Here is a 22759-nt window from a genome sequence, read left to right as displayed (position 1 = left end):
TGAACCATTTGAATATAACACGATTAATTGCGTGAGTTATCTTTAGAAAACGGTTAAAGTTGCACAGTATATCGTACTACAAATGCCGCCTCGGGCATGGATGTGTGTGATGTCCTTAGGTTAGTTAGGTTTAAGTAGTTCTAAGTTCTAGGGGACTGATGACCTCCGAAGTTAAGTCCCATAGTGCTCAGAGCCATTTCCGTCTGTGACGCTACCAAACTCTCATTGTTTTTATAAAACATTTATATCGCTACGGCACTGCTGTCACTTGCCCATGGCTGCCAATACTCATTTCAATCATTCCCACTATTCTGTGTCTTCCTATATCTTACTCTTTTACTGCGACTGTCTCTCCCTGAACAACTGTATCTACTTTCTGTTTGGCTCCCATATCTGTTTCATGGCCACATTGTCCCTAGCTCCATCACTGTCTCCTCTGTCTCTCTCTCTCCCACTTCCATTTCTCCTCCCTCTTCCACCGTCATTGTCTCTCCCCTACTATCTATCAGCATAAAAAAGGCGCGAATATGTTGGCATCCCAAAATCTTAGTTAAGGAAGGTGGAACAAGGATTTTGGCATCTGGTTCCCCACTTTTCGGTCAGATACTTTAAAGAAAAACACATTCGCCTTTTTTATGCTTGGCCAGGAACATTTTTCTGTTAGTATACTTCTTTACCCTGATACAGCAGGGTCTGCTGTTTATAGCACGAATTGAGTAGGTCAGTAAAGCTTTGACAACATATTTACATAGTTGGACACTTTTTATATTTTGACAGACATAAACAACATATCAGCACACATAATATAGAGTTAACGCTAAACCATTTGCCTTAGATTTTTCCTGGTTACTTTTCTCGTCGGTTGCAAATAATCGAAAATGCCCAGCTTATGATTTGTATGTTAAAAGAGTGAAAATGTTATTGGAACTGTTTTAACGAAATTGCAGTCTTTCCACTTGTACATAGCAATGACATTAATTTTAAGATCTTTCAGGCACGTTGAGACCCCTTCCCAACTTTTTTTTTTTTTTTTTTTTTTTTGCTTCATTACTCTAGGGCAATATTTGTGGAAGTGTGAAGTGCCCATTATGCAGAGGCAGAGAGTCATAAAATTTTATTGGGAGAAAAAATGATTGACTTAAAACAAAGTCCCCTTAAGATGACCGTAGTACCTTTTTCTTGTGTTCACTATGTTACTTAACACGACATTTACGCCTCGGAGCGGATATTAACTGCAACTTTCCCGTGTCTAAGTACGGTAACTTCGAACCTCTGGAATTCGGTAACGGATAATGATATAGAAAAGCAGTTTCGAGGTTCCCCGAGAACATCATCTTAAGAAGATATGGTAAGGATTTCGACGATTTGCAGTGAATATGAATGATAGAACTGGCCATGCCCACAATTGATAACTTTGTTATTGATTTTTCGGAGTTTTCTCAGAAATCGCCCAAAAACAAATTGTGCTTTAATACGTCGCATATACTATGTAGACGTAGCTAATTTACTAATTAAGAACAGACAAAAGCTTTTGTCTATTACACTGAATTGTCCAAAACATGTCACTATTAAAGAATGTGTGTGCAGCTGTTGTAACACTTATATCGATTGGGAGTAGGTTTATTTTATGCAGAAGTGTATCTGCAATTTATGAAGTGTGCGTTCTGTATTATTTAAACTCCTTGATTTACGGCAAGAAAATAAGAGTTTTGTAATGTGTATATGAAAAACCGAAAGAATATGTTGAAATTTTAAATTATTATAATATGAACATGTTTATGAAAAAAGTATATTTGTTGGAAGCTGGTTCATGCTTAGGCCACTTGTATTTGTAACACGTAAACGCTGTAGAGAAGTCCCTCCGCAACGAAGGTGGCATGGCACGATGTAAAAAGTGGCTTTGGCGGTCAAACTGAGCAGCTCATTTGTGTGAACGGTACGCAGTGTGTGGCTAGCCTTAGCACAGTATACCTTGACGGTGCTAAGAGAGGCAATTGGAAGCTGCATTAGAAGGGATTTGCCTCGGATGTGGATCTAGCTATTATTTGGAATTAAGGGAATAATGGAATGGCTCTAATATGTTGTAAGTCCGACGTCAAGAGGAGATCTCATAGAGCATTCACACATCAAGAGCCGTGGGTACAGTTGGCCATCATTTCGCCTGCCACTAATCTTCGCCACTGCTTCACAGACTCCATACATTCAGTTACATGATGTATACTGGCATGGAGCAGTAATTAGTGTGTTGTTTCAGTAATAATCACATAAAACGCCAATTCGCGTTCGTAACCATAACTTCAATCCTGATCACGAACCTGCACAGGGTCCTGACCTAAGTGCTACTAAAACTGAGTATTCTGATTTAAATGAACAATTCTTGCATTCATGTGTTTAAAAGTGATGTATTGCCTAAAGTAAAAGGAGTAACAAAAGTTAAAGCAGAAATAACAATTGGATGCTTTGTTAATCACCTACTTCAAGTGAAATTGTTAAGGTAGGAAGTTTAAGTACAATATTTCATAGATCAAGCAATAGGAAAGTGAAAACCTTAAAAGCTAATACCGCAAATGTGAAGATGGGTAGACTTTTACTAAAGTATCCTTAGTTTACTATAAAATACAGTTTCGTATGCCTACGGTGCAATATTGTGTAAATATTATTGCCAAGAATACCTGATTACCGGTGATTAAAGTTCAAGTACATACAAATCTTTAATGAACAGATTTACGGTAGTACATTTAGAAGTGAAGTTATGCGCATTTTCGAAGATAGTATAGTTTTGGTACACATCACGAATAGTTCCTTTTGAAGTTAATTAATCCCAGTGTTGAATTTTGTTACCTTGCAAAGTAATTTAAGTGAATGATTAGCTTTTAGAGTTAGTTTTTTATTACTGCAATAATCAAAGATCATTGGCTAGTGAAACTATACCAGCTTATGGGTCCGCAGCCTATTCTCCACCTATGAAGAACAAAACGAACTATTACTGATACTAAGGAAAACTGCTGTATGCAGAGGAGCTTAAACGGATTTTTGAGATGTTATTCATCTTGATTTATGGTTTACACGTCAGTCAAGACAGAAGCCCCTTATGTCCGAAATTAGTTCTGTACTTCATGCCGTGATGTTTCAGTATTTGATAAAGCAATGCTCTTGAATGTGATACTCACCCACGGTCGTAATTTGAAAGCCTCTCGCAGGGTAACATTAGCATGTTTCACTGCACGTTAGTGTTAAACTGTAAAACTAAACAAATAATTAAATATAGTTGCTGGTCTTTCACGCAATCGCAGTGTTGAATTTAACTAAAGCGAGAATATAAGGCAACAGAATTGTTCTTGTCGTTGTGGTCTTCAGTCCAGACACTGGTTTGATGCAGCCCTGCATGCTTCTCTATCCTGTGCAAGATTCTTCGTCTCCCTGTATCCACTTTAACTTACCTCCTTCTGAATCTGTTTAGCGTATTCATCTCTTGGTCTCCCTCTACGATTTTACCGTCCACCCTTCCCTCCAGTATTAAATTTGTGATCCCTTGATGCCTCAGAATATGTCATACCAACCGTTCCCTTCTTCTAGTCAAGTTGTGCCACAAATTTCTCTTCTCTCCAATTGTATTCAATACCTCCTCATTAGTTACGTGAACTACCCATCTAAGCTTCAGCATTCTTCTGGAGCACCACATTTCGAAAGCTTCTATTCTCTTCTTGTCCAAACTATTTATCGTCCACGTTTCACTTCCATACACGCCTACACTCCATGCAAATATTTCAGAAACGACTTCCTGACACTTAAATTTATACTCGATATTAACAAATTTCTCTTCTTCAGAAACGCTTTCCTTGCCTTTGCCATACTACATTTGATATCCTCTCTACTTCGACAATCATAAGTTATTTTGCTCCCCAAATAGCAAAACTCCTTTACTACTTTAAGTGCCTCATTTCCTAATCTAACTTCCTCAGCATCACCTGAGTTAACTCGACTACATTCCATTAGCTTCGTTTTCTTTTGTTAATGTTCATTTATCCACCTTTCAAGACACTGTCCATTCCGTTCAACTGCTCTTCCAAGTCCTTTGCTGTCTCTGACAGAATTACAGTGTCATTGGCGAACCTCAAAGTTTTTATTTCTTCTCCATGGATTTTAATTCCTACTCGATACTTTTCTTTTGTTTCCTTTACTTTTTGCTCAATATGCATATTGAATAACATCAGGGATAAGCTACAACCCTGTCCCACTCCCTTCCTAACCATTGCTTCCCTTTCATGTCCCTCGACTCATAACTACCATATGGTTTCTGTAGAAATTGTAAATAGCCTTTCGCTCCCTGTACTTGAAACAAAGTATTCCAGTCAACATTGTCAAAAGCTTTCTCCAAGCCTACAAATGTTAGAAACGTAGGTTTGCCTTTCCTTAACCTATCTTCTAAGATAAGTCGTACGGTCAGTATTGCCTCACGTTTTCTAGTATTTCTACGGAATCCAAATTGATCTTCCCGGAGGCCGGCTTCTACCAGTTTTTCCATTCGTCTGTAAAGAATTCGCGTTAGTATTTTGCAGCCGTGACTTATTAAATTGATAGTTCGGTAATTTTGACATCTGTCAACACCCGCTTCTTTGGGATTGAAATTATTATATTCTTCTTGAAATCTGAGGGTTGTCTCATACAGCTTGCTCACCAGATGGTAGAGTTTTGTCAGGGATGGTTCTCAGAAGGCTGTCAGTAGTTCTAATGGAATGGGAATGTTACCTACTTCCTGTGCCTTTTCTCGACTTAGGTCTTTCAGTGCTCTGTCAAACTTTTCACGCAATATCATACCTTCCATTTCATGTTCATCTACATCCTCTTTCATATCCATAATATTGTCCTCAAATACATCGGCCTTGTATAGAACCTCTATATACTCCTTCCACCTTTGTGATTTCCGTTCTTTGCTTATAACTGGGTTTTCATCTGAGCTCTTGATTTTCATACAAGTGGTTCTATTTTCTCCAAAGGTCTCTTCAATTTTCCTTTAGGCAGTATCTATCTTACCCCTAGTGAGATATGCCTCTACATCCTTGCATTGATCCTCTAGCCATCCTTGCTTAGCCCCCAAAGCAAGGGAGGGAACCAACTGGCTCTGCTCGCTGGCGCGGCCGGCTGTAACCGGTATCTTCAGCTTCTTAGCCCTCGATAAGTTCTGGGAACCTTTCAAGGAAATAAACTGTTCTCAATAAAAATCTTTTAAAAAAATAACGCTTTCTACCCCTACAGAGCAAGGAGTCTTTTCTACAGCAGTACTCGCAGTACACCGTATGGTGGTTACAGAATTACAGAAGTAAATCAAAAATATAGAAGTAAATACAGAAATGAAAACCTTACGAACTGAATAGATAAAGACTGATGACTCAATACCACCCACTACTCAACATAAGCGTGAGGATCAGTTACTTTTAGTTACTCCATCTTAAGCTTACTGGAGTTACAGAGTGGTTTTCAACAGAAGTGTTTCGCGTTTATTTCTAAACCGTCTTCCGTAGACATTCAGGAAATATACAGTATCACAGCAGTTGAGTCCCATAGTGCTCAGAGCCATTTGAACCAATATACAGTATCGAATACCTAATAGGTCTTTACATTTTGATATTTGTGGATAAAAAGAGTGAAGTTGCTACAACTGCCAATTTACTCACGGTTTTAGTGAAGATATGTCAGATGTTCAGCTCTGACGCGAGCAGAGAACAGGGAGATGAACGAACAAGAGTGTCAGTTGTCAGCTAGACCCCTGGGTGGGGGTAGGGGAGGTGCAAGGGGGCAGACTCAGAAGAGAGAGGGAACACTGATTATAGGGAGTGCAAGTAAGTGGTAGGAAATGATAGAACAAAAACATTGCTAACCAATTCAATACAGGCTTTGTAACAAACTGAAAACTACATAGAGCAACACAACAAAATCATTACAAGCGCAAATTAAGAAACATCACAAGAAACGAAACCACAGAACCAAATTACATCCAACCAAAGGTTCCAGACAAACCTGAGAAATATTGTGAAACACAATGAACAGACACTACAAGAAAAAGCAAAAGAAGGAAACCATTACGAACCAATCACAATGCACGTTGCCTCTGATATAGAAGCAGTGGAAAAATCTCTCTCTCTCTCTCTCTCTCTCTCTCTCTCTCTCTCTCTCGCGCACGCGCGCACGCGCGCACATGCGCGCACGCGCGCACACGCGCACACACGCGCACACGCGGTCACACGCACGCACGCCCGCACGCACGCACGCACGCCCGCACGCACGCACGCCCGCACGCCCGCACGCACGCACGCCCGCGCGCACGCACGCGCGCACGCACGCACGCACGCGCGCACGCACGCGCGCACGCACGCACGCACGCACGCACGCGCGCACGCGCGCACGCAAGCACGCACACGCGCACGCACACACACACGCGCACGCACGCACGCACACGCGCACGCACGCACACGCGCACGCACACACACGCGCACGCACACACACGCGCACGCGCACGCACACACACGCGCACGCACACACACGCGCACGCACACACACACGCGCACGCACACACACACGCGCACGCACACACACGCGCACGCACACACACGCGCACGCACACACACGCACACACACGCGCACGCACACACACGCGCACGCACACACACGCGCACGCACACACACACACACGCACGCACACACGCACACACGCGCACGCACACACACACACACGCGCACGCACACACACACACACACGCGCACGCGCACGCACACACACACACACGCGCACGCACACACACGCGCACGCACACACACACACACACACACACGCGCACGCACACACACGCGCACGCACACACACGCGCACGCACACACACGCGCACGCACACACACGCGCACGCACACACACGCGCACGCACACACACGCGCACGCACACGCACACATGCATACATTACGGAACTAACTGCGTGCACAAAGTAGGCAGTACTCGTAACCCACGCAGAAAACGAATGAAAAAAATAAACACTGTGCTGAGTGCAGAATACGTGACAACTCCGGTGCTATTTCTCCTGTGATGTTTATAAAAGTGATGTGAAGTGGAAAAATCACAAATGCAGTATACAGAAAAGCAGATTTGCAAAAGACGGAAAAGTGTATGCGCTACCACGGATTTTTCGAATTCAACCTCTGCGAACAACGAAGGAAAAGACCTTGGGAACATGAAGGAGAGTGAAAAACATCGTAAGAGCGCGCCAGTTTTATAAGGAAATATTGATTTTAATTTATAAATACTAAAATGTAGAAACATGTTACTACCACATTTTCAGATTGACCATAGTAGATGACTCATAAATAAAATTGGATCGCTTTTGGCGAAATATACATTCAGACTGTTAAATTGCAGTACGTTTAAGAAGGAAAATCCAAGGCTGATTAATTACAACAACTCGTGCTTAAGGCTGCCATGAAAACATACTAGTGTGTGTGTGGGGGGGAGGGGGGGAAGATCACGCCTGGGAACTCCCGCAGTCCCTGGACAGTCCGCGCCGATTGGTCGCACGTCATCCGGTAGGGCGGCGCCACCGGCGGCTACACACTACCTGCAGTTTAGACGAGCGGGCAGCGAAACCAGTTACAGCAGTTCGCGAACAGCTTTCGTAGCAAGAGGATCGGTGGTAGCTCTCCTCGTCTCCTACTGTGCATCGCGACAGTTAGTTTCCTGGTCGAGGGGTAATACTAATTCTCCGCCAAGAGTGCGCTTACCTGCCTCCGTAATAGAGCTTTGCCTGTGAGATTTATACACGCACAATAACTGCGAAAGTATTTTGTTACAAGAGTTACGGTTCTTTCCTCGCAGCGCACGACATCATACGAAGAGTAAGCATTGCTCGTTCGCTACTTTGACGGCGTTTCATATCGTTCACATACGTGCTACAAGTTACAAAAGAGCTGTAATCGGGTAGATTTTGAGACATGTACGTATTGTTGGAAAGTTAGGGAAGTCATTGATTACGTCCTGGCGTTTGCATCTACCGTCTGATACAAGCAACCAGGTCTTTTGCGAATACCGATTGTTGGCTGCGAGTGTAGTGTTTGATATTGAGTCAAACCATATATAGTTTATGGCAGCTATCGTGATTATGAAATATCAGCGAATCACTCTGGCGGTGGGAAGGGATCTTTTGAATCCAGCTTTGAGAAACTACCCGTTAAAGCAGAATATTTGGAACATCTTGTTGTTTGTCATCCGATTTGTGCAGTAGTGATGGCGGCTAAAAATGCTTTAGACAAAAGACGGTGCAACTCTTCAGAAGATGAAACGCAGTACTCATCTCGCGATTACGGAGACAACAATGATGGGGATAATACTCTGCTGGCGGTGGAGACGCGTTCCGTCTCTTCCTCTTCTTCAGAGGGATGTACTGGCTTTGTCAATAATGGTCTGGAATCGGACGACGACAGTGAAACCGGGAACATGGACGTCAGCCAAATAGTGGAGACAGTTCTGAGACAGCAGGTTACGTCCGCTCTCCGCATCAGCGAATCTTCCGACGTGCACGTGGGGCCTAGTCTAACCTACAATGGGCCTGTTACCATCAACGTTACCGTACAACCGCAGTCTGAACATCAGACAACGCCGCCACAGTCTGACCCCCAGCTAGAGTGTCAGCTGGAGCTTCGGAATCAGACCCAACCTCAGCTTCAAACCGAACACCCGCCCGAGCAACAACCGATCTCTCACGCTCAGATCCAGTCTCAAACTCAGATTCAACATCCTCCACAGCAACAACCGGTGTCACAGCTTCAAACTCAGAACGAGATTCGAGAACATCCTCAGCAACAGCCACTGTCTCAGACTCTGGACGAACCTTCGCCACATACGCAACAACACCATCTGGAACAACCACAGACCATGGTGCAGAGGAATCTCCAGAAGTATGGACAAGGTAATTAGTGGTTGCAAAGGGTGTAATGTTCAGTTATTGACTGTTGTTGTTGTTATTTTTGTTGTGTTCTTCAGTCCAGAGACTGGTTTGATGCAGCTCTCCATACTACTCTATCCTGTGCAAGCTTCTTCACCTACGAGTAACTACTGCAGCATATATATTTATGCCTTGGTCTCCCTTCACGATTTTTACCCTCCGCACTTCCCTCCAATACTGAATTGATGATTCCTTCATGCCTCAGAACGTGTCCTGTCAACCGATCCCTTCTTCTAGTCAAGTTGTGCAACAAATTCCTCTTCTTCCCCGTTCTATTTTCAAAAACGCTTTCCTTGCCATTGCCGCACTACATTTTATATGCTCTCTACCTCGACCATCATCAGTTACTTTACTGACTAAGCGACTTGTATGATCTCGATTCGAATAGAAGGACTGCTCATGTTATTGAGGGACTATTTGTTATGGTGCGTTACTTCGCGACTCTTCTGTGATCTCTAAATACATCCTTACTTTCTGACTCGTTTCATCAAAAAGATCAAAACACCGACAATTAAGGAACGCATTACGAGGCCGGAAAATATATTGCCTAGTATTTGACGGAAGTTAGTTTACCTGTCATCTCTATCTGTAAGTCCGCATTTGCCACTTCCACGTATCAAAAAATTTAATCTGTCGTTTTTAACGAGCCTATAGAGGATATGTATCGGTTTTCCACTTCAGTGGAGCCCAGGAACACACCAACAATAAACTGCTCGTCGAGTTCGATTGCGCTGATCGACTTTCATCACAGAAGGAGGATACACTTCAATTTCGCAAAACATCATAAACACGACATAAGATACCACAAATATTTTTCTATCCAGGTGTAATGTCTATGTGCTTTGTATAAAAATGAATATTGAGGCAGCATTGCAAAGCTTCAGAATAGTGAGATACTTTCGTCCTGGACCACCATTGGCATCTTCTGCGCGTTATTGTGTTTGTTATCTTTGGCATGTTGATTACAGGCTAATTTGTGCATCGGCGAAAGTAACGGCGTGCTTTGCACAGCGGTACGTTGTTATTACTATTAGGAAATTTCTTTAACACTATTCTGTGTTTTTCATAATGTGGCCTGCATTGTGCCATAATACTAACAGAGAATTATGTATAAAGTCCACTTAGTTGTTCCCAGAAGTTGATGGTATTCCGCACTTCGTTATACACAGTGTTCGGTCGATATTTCCCATTTCTTTGTACTGTCGTCCTATGATGTTATCGGTGCAAGAATTATGTGTATACAAATCGGCTGGCATGTTCTTAAAAGTACGTTAAAATATTGAGCAATGTACATGCCTCTTATGGACCGCAAATGTCATTTCTATACATTGTTATTGTTTAAATGTATCAAACAGCAAACAAAGGTATTATAAGAATAATGCATTGATAACTACGCATGTTACTTTAGCATTGCGTTATCTATTGTTTGTTCTTCTTCTGACGTATTTTTTTATAGTTTTCTGTGACGACTGATGTCGTTTGCATCACGATGTCTAGTATTAGGAACCTCCACACAAGTATCAGGTATAACGTATCCAATGTAAGTCCTGTGCATACCGACGCTGCTTCTATATTTTTGTTCTCATTCCTTATGCGTTATCAGTCTTGCTTTGAGAAAGTTCGTGCGACCGAAAGGAGTCTTTCAGTAAACATTCTATTATCTGCATATTTATGGTGGTCGAACATGAAACTAACTGAATACAAGCGTTTAAAATTAAGTGCGTATTTAGTCGTACATTGCTATTTGAAGAAGGTCATAGACGGCTGCCTCCCATATATTTTTCACTTGAGCTAGTGATCCGTCTGTGAAGATAAATATTACATCTACTAACTTTACTGGGCTCAAGAGGTGTCTTGGAAATGTGTAAGGCGGCTTGTAGATAAACTAAGATACATTTTATATGGTGGATGGAATCCTTAAAGCAACAACACCAGTTGTTCAGGAATACAACGATTGCAACGAATACCGTATTTTATTCGTCAAAAGGTTCAAATGGCTCTGAGCACTATGGGACTTAACATCTGAGGTAATCAGTCCCCTAGAACTTAGATCTACTTAAACCTAACTGACCTAAGGACATCGCACACATCCATGCCCGAGGCAGGATTCGAACCTGCTACCGTGGCGGTCGCGCGGTTCCAGACTGAAGCGCCTAGAACCCCTCGGCCACATCGGCCGGCTTTTATTCGTCGAGAGTAGTTCTACACCTTGTTTAACCATACTTCACTGCCACTCCTTTCAATGGATTTGACACAATTCTTAATAACAAAAGCAAAAGCATAAAATAAAAATTTACGAGTTTGTTTACTACGTCATAATTATTAGTAAAATCGATTTAATGTTCCAGAGGTAAGTACTTTAATTCTGGAAAACGCATCTACATCGTTTATGTTCAGTTGATGCCATGAGAAACAGAGGCTTAAGCGGCGGATCAGTAGCTCCGATGAAACATGGGAGACAATCGTCCATGACCTTCTTCAAATAGCAGTTCCATAAGTCATCACATATTATTTAGGTAAGCAACGAACAAATCAGGACGGTTTGACGAGATTATGACTAAACTGTTACAGAGCACCGTCAAACGTGTTGACAGTTGCGACACATCCAGTGGTTTCCATGTACTGTGTAGCTATATAACGAGAGAAAATAATGATGTACACATTTCCCGCTAAAAAGGCATAAATCGTACGTGTGATATCACGTAGAACGTTAATTTCATAGACTTCAGGCGAGACGTATTAAGGAACTGATTGATTGATTGATTGAGAGGGGTTATGGGACCAAACGGCGAGGTCATCAGTCCCGCACATATTAAGGGAGATGACATGCGTTTGATTTTGTGCTTCTACAAATATCTATTATTAAATGCGTCTTTTTTTTCTAGTAGTAGTCTCTCTAAGTGATATCATTGACTGTAGATTTGACTTAAAGTGGATAACTGAAAGTGGATAACAGATTATATTTCTTCTCTGAGATGGATAATGCGAGCTAGAATCACGTAAATAAAGTCCAGTCTTTTTGGTCATCTTACACATTCCGTGTTAAAATCTATAGATGAAAGCTCAACTAGAATCGCTTTTTCAGGCTAGTACATTCACTTTAGTAGGACACTGCAAATATCTCGAGGTACTCCAGGATGCAGGAACTCGATAAATGAACATGTGTTGTAAATTAGTTCTTCATAACATCCTGACACCTGTGGCAGAGTATTGCAAGTTGTTTCCGTGATTATGGTACAAGATTTCGGGAACAACGGATAAAGACAAATGTGTCCCTGGACCAGAAATGACTGCTTAGGAAGATGGAAATAAAAAAATTAGTTTCACTGTTGAGCTGAAAAATACAACAATCCAAGTAGATACATTTTTCAGTAATTTTATACCACTACGATACTTGCCTGAGGTGCTAAACTCACAAAAGTTGTTAAAAGTGTCATTTTATAGCGTTTATGAATGAATGACATTGTCATACAAAATTCTGTAAAAACCATGCCGTCACTCCAGCTGGACTGAGATCGGAATCGCACAACCCTAAACTGTAGGCTACCCATTGAGACAGCTTTAGGGAATTCCTTGCGTACAAGCATTTCGAGTGGAAAGCGACACACATCTTCCTGCTGTGATCTGCAGTCCTGAGACTAGTTTGGTGTAGCTCTCCACGTTACTCTGTCCTCTGTCCTGTGCGAGCCTCTTCATCTCCGAAAAACTATTCAGCCTACATCCCTCCGAATCTGCTAACTGTGTTCATCTTTCGGTCTCCCTCTACGATTTTTACCCCCTCCCCCGCCGACACACTTCCCACCAATACAACACTGGTGATCCCTTGATGTCTCAGAATGTGTCCTGTCAACCTATCTCTTCTTTTGGTCTAGTTGTGCCATAAATTTCTTGTCTCCCGAATTCTGTTCAGTACCTCCTCATTGGTTGGGTGGTTGTTGTTGTTGTGGTCTTCAGTCCAAAGATTGGTTTGATGCAGCTCTGCATGCTACTCTATCCTGTACAAGCCCCTTCATCTCCCAGTACCTACTGCAGCCTACATCCTTCTGAATCGGCTTAGTGTATTCATCTCTTGGGCTCCCTCTACGATTTTTACCCTCCACGCTGCCCTCCAATACTAAATTGGTGATCCCTTGATGCCTCAGAATATACTCTACCAACCGATCCCTTCTTCTAGTCGTGCCACAAATTTCTCTTCTCCCCAATTCTATTCAATACCTCCTCATTAGTTATGTGATTTACCCATCTAATCTTGAGCATTCTTCTGTAACACCACATTTCGAAAGCTTCCATTCTTGTCTAAACTATTTATCGTCCATGTTTCACTTCCATACATGGCTACATTCCATACAAATACTTTCAGAAACGACTTCCTGACACTTAAATCTATACTCGATGTTAACAAATTTCTCTTCTTCAGAAACGCATTCCTTGCCGTTGCCAGTCTACATTTGATATCCTCTCTACTTCGACCATCATCAGTTATTTTGCTCCCCAAACAGCAAAACTCATTTACTACTTTAAGCGTCTCATTTCCTAATCTAGTTCCCGCAGCATCACTCGATTTAATTCGAATACATTCCATTATCGTCGTTTTGCTTTTGTTGGTGTTTATCTTATATCCTCCTTTCAGGACACTGTCCATTCCATTCAACCGCTCTTCCAGGCCCTTTGTTGTCTCTGAGAGAATTACAGTGTCATAGGAAAAACGCAAAGTTTTTATTTCTTCCCCATGGATTTTAATTCCTACTCCGAATTTTCCTTTTGATTCCTTTACTGCTTGCTCAATATACAGATTGAATAACATCGGGGATAGGCTACAAACCTCACTCCACTCTCAACAACTCCTTCCCTCTCATTTTTCTCGACGCTTATAACTACCGTCTGGTATCTGTACAAGTTTTTAATAGCCATTCGTTTCCTGCATTTTACCCCTACCACCTTCAGAAATTTAAAGAGAGTATGCTAGTCAACACTGTCAAAAGCTTTCTCTAAGTCTACACATGCTATAAACGTAGGTTTGCCTTTCCTTAACCTATTTTCTAAGACAAGTCATAGGGTCAGTATTACCTCGTGTGTTCCCACATTTCTTCGGACTCCTAACTGATCCTCCCCGATGTCGGTTTCTACCAGTGTTTCCATTTTTCTGTAAGGAATTCGTGTTAGTATTTTGCAACTGTGACTTACTAAACTGACAGTAAAATTTTCACACCTGTCAGCAACTGCTTTCCTAGAAAATACAATTATTACATTCTTCTTGAAGTCTGAAGGTATTTCGCCTGTCTCGTGCATCTTGCTTACCAAACGGAAGGCTATCAGTAGTTCCCAGGCCCTGTTTCGACTTGGAGGCAAATAAATAAATAAATCTTCTCTCAGTGTCATATCGCCCATCTCATCTTCATCTACGTCCACTTCCTATTTTATAATACTGTCTTCAAGTTTATCTCCCTTGCATAGACCCTCTATATACTCCTTTCACCTATCAGCTTTTCCTTCTTTGCTTAGGACTGGTTCCCCATCTGAGCTCTTGATATTCATACAGCTGCTCCTCTTTTCGCCAAAGGCGTCATTAATTTTCGTGTTTGCAGCATGTACCTTTCTCCTAGTGAAATATGCTTCTAAGCCCTGTCTTCTAGCCATTCCTGCTTAGCCATTTTGCGCTTCCTGTCAACTGCTTAGCAAATTTGCTCTTCCTATCAGTCTAATTTTTTAAACATTTGTATTCCCTTTCGTCTGCTTCATTTGCTGGATTCTTATATTTTTCTCCTTTCATCAGCTAAATTCAATATATCTTGTGTTATCTACGGATTTTTAGTAGGTCTTGTCTTTTTAGCTATTAGGTCCATTCCTTTCCCCTGGTGTAGTCAACCGTTGCCCAGTGCTCCCTCTGAAACTCTCAGCAACCTCTGGTTCTTTCAACTTTCTCAGGTCCCATTTCCTTAATTTCCTATCTTTTTTTTAATTTCTTCAGTTTAGATCTACAGTTCATGTTGAATAAATTGTGGCCAGGGTAGTACACATGTGCCAGTGGAAATGTTTTAAAATTTAAAACCTGGTTTCTAGATCTCTACTTTACTATTATATAATCAGTCTGAAACCTTCCAATGTCTCCAGATCGATTCCACATACACAGCCTTCTTTTGTGATTCTTAAACCAAGTGTTGGCAAAGAGTAAGTTGTGCTCTTTCATTCCCTCCCCCAAGTCCATATTTACTTACTGTTTGTCTCTTCTCTTCCTTTTCCTACTATCGAATTCCAATCCCCCATCACTATTAAATTTTCGTCTGCATTAACTGTCTGAATAACTTCTTTTACCTCATCATACATTTCTTTAATCTCTTCGTCGTCTGCGATACTATTTGGCATATAAAGCTGTACTATTGTGGTGGGCGTGGGCTTTTTGTCTATATTGGCTACAATAAGGCGTTTACTATGTTGTTCATAGTAGCTTACCCACGTTCCTATTTTCTTATTCATTATTAAACCTACTGCTGCATTACCCCTATTTGATTTTGTATTTATAGCCTTGAATTCAACTGACCAGAAGTCCCGTTCCTCTTGCTACAGAACTTCAAAAATTCCCACTATATCGAACTTTAATCTATCCCTTTTCCTTTTTAAATTTTCTAACCTACATGCCCGATTAAGGGATCTAACATTCCACGCTCCGATCCATAGAATGCCAGTTTTGTTTGTTCTGTTATCGACGTCCTCCTGAATAGTCCCCGCCGGAGATCCGAAAGTGGGACTATTTTACCTCCGGAATATTTTACGCAAGAGGACGCCATCATCATTTAACCATATCGTGCTGCTGCCTGCCCTCGGGAAAAATTACGGCTGTAATCTCCCATAGCTTTCAGCCGTTCGAAGTACTGGCACAGCAACGCCGTTACAATAACAAGTTAACAATTATGGTAATATTTCCGCAGCACCGGGTACACACACAAAAAGTAACGCCAGAGAAATTGTCTTGTCAAACATTTTGCGCAGTTTGTAAAATATTTATTTGAGATCTGACCTTTAAACTGAAAACTGCAAATGGTTGGCAAACCCAACATTCATTGTAAAACATTCAGTTGTTTTTCTTATATTAGTGACTTATGCAGTGCTAACAACAACGTAAGTGCACACATACGTGGTTAAATGAAAATTTTCCAATTTCAAAAGTTTTCTGATCTGGTTTCATTGGTTTTTCCTCATTATAATTGAGTGAATGATGACCGAAAAAGCGGATAAACGGTTGAAGAAGTTAGAGTTCATCACATGTAATACATAATCACTCAGAGAAACGGTGGTTTTGGGAACAGACAAGGTTATTTGTCTCTTTCTTTTCATTTTTTTCAGGCGTTTGACTCTCTATAAGAACTGGAAAGAGCGAATGTTGCTTCTACCAAGTTGCCAGTATCGTCAGTCAAAGTTTGAGATTTTCTACCGCAGTGATTTTCAGGCCAAACATTCCCATTCCATTAGGAACCATTTGAAACCAACAGTGATTGGTGCTAGAGGATCACTACTCGATTTTCTTTACTGCTGGAGCAGTACCGTCAAATCAAGTAAGGAATACGAGTAATATTGATATGTGAACAAGAGAAAATACCTCGGCTTGCTACAAATGTGCTTTGCGAGATGCATAAAATTAATCATCAGAAACTGACAGTGCAAACAATTAATTTACCGTGTCACAACGCAATTATCCAACAAAATCAAAGTGTGGGGTTAACAGAAACTGAAATGCCACTTGTAAAAGAAATTGACAGAGATGGACGACCTGTATTACCATAAGAATTTGTTAGCGTTGGAAATCTTACACGTACCCTCCTCTGCTACTGCTTCCACCTGTCACCTGTGAGTGGTTATCACACGTTAATGTGACTGGACCGTGTATATTTTTCTCTTTGTTTACGGTGATTGTCCCTGATACGGACTATTGTGCAAAGGGGTGGACTGGTTGATATTTTCCGAGACACAGATGTCAAGTACTGGAGCAATTGCACCAAGGCACGTGTTGTTATCTATTTATTAATTTGGCTTCTAGCGACTCAAATATTAGCACAAGATGTGCATGTAAACAGCCTCAGGCAAGAATTAGAAAACATAAACAACTCAGCAAATGGGTAATACAGCATCATTTTTTTTATTCTTGAACGTTTTATGTCCACTTCTTTCACGAGCAGATGACTTAGATCTTCAAACTTTATAGTATAGGCTTTAACCCTGATGAAGCCGACGAGACGTCTCGTGACTGATTCCAGTAACTTCGAAAGCACTGGGTGCCATCCTGAACAACTCTACAGTGGCATCACAACATACTGAAATTGGTTGGACGTTGTTCCAAGATGCGCAAATCCCGCACGATGGTGTCGCAAATGTCCTAACTGGATTTAAAATTCATATCTTAGGGATGTGAATGTGTATCCACATCTCCATAGAGTTTTCCACAGTTAATCGCAGCTACGGCACGCAGAATTTCGTACGAAAATCGTAGGTCGCCTTTTCTTTGTTGCATGTGAATGAAGAGCTGCACCTGATCGGATAGTAGGTTCCTGAATCTTTAGGTGCTGAGCATCGACGGCAGACAAATTAGGGGTCGAATATCATACACTGTAATCGATCTGCATGAGAGTAAATTAAATTTTATGATTGGTTCAAATGGCTCTGAGCACTATGGGACTTAACTTCTGAGGTCATTAGTCCCCTAGAACTTAGAACTACTTCAGCCTAACTAACCTAAGGACATCACACACATCCATGACCGAAGCAGGATTCGAACCTGCGACCGTAGCGGTCACGCGGTTCCAGACTGAAGCGCCTAGAACCGCACGGCCATACCGGCCGGCTTAAATTTTATGAAATATTCCTAATGACAACTAGTTCCAAAGTTTCAACGAAGTCTAACCCTGCCATCGTCGTGTACCAAAGAGTGCCGCAAATCGTGGGTTTAGGTGACCCTTCTTCTCGCTTCATATTTCAATGGTCACAGTCCTGCGCCCATGTTCCGAGCGGTGAGTTAAGGAACATGTGTTGGGCACTGGTTCCTGTTCACCCATGAAGGGTTTATGTTTCTGGCAGTGGCATGCGTCGTGGGTCCGCCATCTGATTGCGTTCAGATACGCTGACATCGTGGACGGCTGCCTCACCGACAGCTGGTTGAAGCTTTGATGACGTCAAGCTCACTTGCAACTCCGAACTGTTTCTCCTCACCTTGTCGACAGGAAGTTGACTCTCACATCAAACGCTATACAGATGTAGCACTCCTCTGTTCATTTTCCCAAGCCATCGCAGCTGCTGCTGAATCCTCTGGGTCGTATAGTCGTGGCCAATGAAACTTCTTCATTCCTGTTGTCTCGTCCAGAGCTATGTTGGATATGAGGTGCTCCTACCACCGCTGAGACTTGCGATCATTATGGTGATAAAATGGAAACACTTTGTAGTAGATTCTTCCTCATTTCTCGTTAGATTTTTCTACGCAGATAGAAATTAATTTTTATGAATAATGGTAGTCTGTTGGAAAAAGTTAATGTTTTGTAAAATCTTACAGTAGAAGCAGTACATGTCGGTTTTAAACACAAGATAGCTTGTTCGGTCAACTTAATTTGTAAGGATTTCTTGCTTCGCGAAAACACAGGCATTCTTTATATTATGATTGTCAGCTTTATTTATCATTCTAGTTGCTGATGGTTGGATTACTGATGTCTGATCCTAGCACAAACTCATTGAGCAGTACTAAAGAAACTAATAGTGAACTACCAACAGCAGCACATAGCCTAATAATAATTTCGTGTGCGCCAATGGCCAGATGCAACTCTTACAATAGGATGTGACTAGCGTGTCTCTAATGAACTATGTTATAAAACGATACAGAGGAGACCTACAGTTTAGCGTGGAAAACAAACCACGCTTTGTTCCCGGCGACTTTTCCCTTCACGGAGTGTTGGAGACCAGATTAAAGACAGAGTGAAAATGTCCATGGTCCAATCGACATTCCACACCGTAGCGTCTCGGTTTCCAGACATTCGCTGTACCACTGGACCATCAGATCCGACACATGTTCTCAATACTCGAGGCAATGGGGCGAAGTTTGTTTGAATACAAATTACACTAGTGCAAAGTCTAACGAGAACGTAATCCACCCCCCCCCCCCCCCCCCCGCCCTGTCATCTTCCCTTCCGTTTCTGGCCATATCCGAAAGACAAAACTCTATTTCTCCATCAGTTTGTGAATTCCTGCCGGACTAAAACGCGATAGAGACATTATTTACAGAGTCAGATTGAGTCACGAGAAACAAAATCGAAACTACGGAATATAATGACTTTTCTTCAATTGATACCGTTTAATTCGCGTTTGGGACACTGTGACCCTTAACAAAGCTACACTACTGGCCATTAAAATTGCTACACCATGAAGAAATGTAGATGATAAACGGGTATTCATTGGACAAATATATTATACTAGAACTGACATGTGATTACGTTTTCACGTAATTTGGGTGCATAGATCCTGAGAAATCAGTACCCAGAACAACCACCTCTGGCCGTAATAACGGCCTTGATACGCCTGGGCATTGAGTCAAACAGAGCTTGGATGGCGTGTACAGGTACAGCTGTCCATGCAGCTTCAGCACGATACCACAGTTCATCAAGAGTAGTGGAGTAGTGACTGGCGTATTGTGACGAGCCAGTTGCTCAGCCACCATTGACCAGACGTTCTCAATTGGTGAGAGATCTGGAGAATGTGCTGGCCAGGGCAGTAGTCGAACATTTTCTGTATCCAGAAAGGCCCTTACAGGACCTACAACATGCTGTCGTGCATTATCCTGCTGAAATTTAGGCTTTGGCAGGGATCGAATGAAGGGTGGAGCCACGGGTCGTAACACATCTGAAATGTAACGTCCACTGTACAAAGTGCCGTCCATGAGAACAAGTGGTGACCGAGACGTGTAATCAATGGCACCCCATACCATCATGCCGGGTGATTCGCCAGTATGGCGATGACAAATACACGCTTCCAATGTGCGTTCACCGCGATGTCGCCAAACACGGATGCGACCATCATGATTCTGTTAAAAAAACCTGGATTCATCCGAAAAAATGACGTTTTGCCACTCGTGCACCCAGGTTGGTCGTTGAGTACACCGCTCCTGTCTGTGATACAGCGTCATGGTCTACGAGCTGATAGTCAATGCTGCTGCAAACGTCGTCGAGCTGTTCGTGGAAGTGGTTGTTGTCTTGCAAACGTCCCTATCTGTTGACTCAGGGATCGAGACGTGGCTGCACGATCCGTTACAGCCATGTGGATAATATGACTGTCATCTCGACTGCTAGTGATACGCGGCCGTTGGGATGCGGCACGGCGTTCGGTATTACCCTCCTGAACCCACCGATTCCATATTCTGGTAACAGTCATTCGATCTCGACCAACGCGAGCAGCAATTTCGCGAAACGATAAACCGCAATTGCGATAGGCTACAATCCGACCTTTATCAAAGTCGGAAACGTGATGGTACGCATTTCTCCCCCTTACACGAGGCATCACAACAACGTTTCACCAGGAAACGCCGGTCAACTGCTGTTTGTGCACGAGAAGTCGGCTGGAAACATTCCTCATGTCAGCACGTTGTAGGTATCGCCACCGGCGACAACCTTGTGTGAATGTCCTGAAAAGCTAATCATCTGCATATCACAGAATTTTCTTCTTGTCGGTTAAATTTCGCGTCTGTAGCACGTCATCTTCGTGGTGTAGCAATTTTAACGGCCAGTAGTGTAACAATTCAAGAAAGAAGGAATGAAACTCCTTCTACAGTACTCTTTGTTTCTACTTAAAGTCTATTCACTTGACGAGGGACCTCGTACTCCAGACAAAATATTCGCTACGTCAGCAACGGTAGTTGTGCTGTGGATTGCTAAGCGAAGGACCCGGTTTCGATTCCCAGCCAGATCTGGTAATTTCTTCCCTCGGGGACTGTGTGTTATGTTGTGATTACACTCGTATCGTCAGAATAGACATTGCACTGTTGAGCTGGCTGAAGGGCAAGATCTGTAAGTCAATAAATTGGACAAGAGCAGCGGGTTCGACACCCGCTTCAGTAACACATCTTTAACCTGTCGTATGTGGTGTTCACAGCTGCGACGCCATCGCTTTATTATTAAGAGAAAACGTGCGCGAAAGTGACCAAAACTGTGAAAAACTTTTTATTGGGCCTTCATTTACTATATGTATTGAAATTTGAATTCCTGACTATTACGTTCCAATTCCATTCCTAAATGTGATAGACGTGAGGACTAACAAAAACTTGAACTGTTCACACACGTTTGTTCTTCTGTATTTCCTAATATTGTTTATTCCTGCGGCGGCTTCTTCCAGTTTTCAGTTTTATGCTGTCACAATACGGGGAATATTTCGGTGTTTAGCAGATCGAGAACTGCTTCAAAAATGTGTGCAGCAAAAATTCATAATCCTCATGGAACTTACTATGGCCCAAAACATTTGTCTCTACAACTGCTGATAAAGTTGCAACGTATGATACTGGTTCAGTTTTTAACTGTGCTAATTTTGGCAAGCTGTGGACTCTACAAACGCTAGGGTTTGATCCTGGAGCTTCCACGCTGTCGATATTGAAAACAATCGATTACAGAAGAACTGATGCAGCTGCCATTGTTGTTACTAAATTTGACAATAAGGTTAACGTAAGACAACAAGCAAAGGAAAGACTGATTGAGGATGAGGAGAAAAATGCATGTGGATTGCACTAGTTCACCCAGATGAGTTAAGGCCTAATACATAACCTGTCAAACCTTAGATTCAGATGTCGCGCAACTTACATTTTGGCAACTTTGTGTACCTTCTCCTCACAATCTACTGACACTGTAGTACTTACATTTGGCATGCAATTAGTCAATAGTGAAACGTTCTGTGAAAGCAGTTCTCATTTACTACAATAGTAAGGCATTTATGTAAGAGAAAAGCCCTAAGAATCGGTATCTTTTATACATAAATTTGGAGAGCTATAAAAATATAGCAAAAGAAGATATCAATATTCTGTTTCACATATATTTGTAACAATGGTGTATCAGATTCTGCACAAAAATACATTAATTTGGTTCTGACGAACCGTCCGATGTGGCCGAGCGGTTCTAGGCGCTTCAGTCTGGAACCGCGCGTCCGCTACTGTCACATGTTCGAATCCTGCCTTGGGCATGGATGTGTGTGATGTCCTTAGGTTGCTTAGGTTTAAGTAGTTCCAAGTGCTAGGGGACTGATGATCTCAGCAGTTAACTCCCATAGTGCTCAAAGGCATTTGAAAGTTCTGACGAATTTTTCATAAATGGAACGTATGTGATAACCCTGTTGAAAACATTTGAATTATTTATACTTAGGTTCGAGTCCTCCCTTGGGCATGAGTGGTGTGTGTTTTCCTTAGCGTAAGTTAGTTGAAGTTCAATTAAGCGATTTAGTAGTGTGTAAGCTTAGGGACCGATGACCTCAGCAGTTTGGTCCCATAAGACCTTATGAAAAATAGATGCAGTGCACCTCTAAAGAAAATCTCATGCAAAGAATTCTAGAACTGACCAAGCATTTTTAGTTCTTATCGTGTCAACGTTACAGCATACATCGAAAGAATTGAGATACTTACTCCTGGAACAGTAACGAGAAGGTATGAAAGTGAAGCAGAAATGCTCGAGAAACGTACAGGAGTGTCTTCGGAAGAATAGCTACATCGTCTGCACCAAGCGCTTTTGCAGCTGGCTGTCTGCAACTCCGGTACACACTGGAATCCGCG

General features: G+C 42.1%; 1 protein-coding gene across 2 annotated transcripts in view; it reads left to right on the top strand.

Moving 5' to 3' along the window:
* Positions 1–7613: 7613 nt before the first annotated feature.
* LOC126365917 (uncharacterized) overlaps positions 7614–22759 on the top strand; it is a 308245-nt gene continuing 293099 nt past the window's right edge. Inside the window, exon 1 of one of the 2 annotated variants that reach the window (XM_050008660.1) lies at positions 7614–8949. In XM_050008660.1, coding sequence (XP_049864617.1) covers positions 8268–8949 — 682 coding nt within the window. In that variant the 5' untranslated portion in view covers positions 7614–8267. The remainder of the gene's footprint in view (positions 8950–22759) is intronic. The other variant, XM_050008657.1, reaches the window with a different exon arrangement.

The sequence above is a fragment of the Schistocerca gregaria genome, chromosome 4 (genome assembly GCF_023897955.1).
Source record: "Schistocerca gregaria isolate iqSchGreg1 chromosome 4, iqSchGreg1.2, whole genome shotgun sequence".
Lineage (NCBI taxonomy): Eukaryota > Metazoa > Arthropoda > Insecta > Orthoptera > Acrididae > Schistocerca > Schistocerca gregaria.
This window is presented reverse-complemented; position numbering and strand designations above follow the sequence as displayed.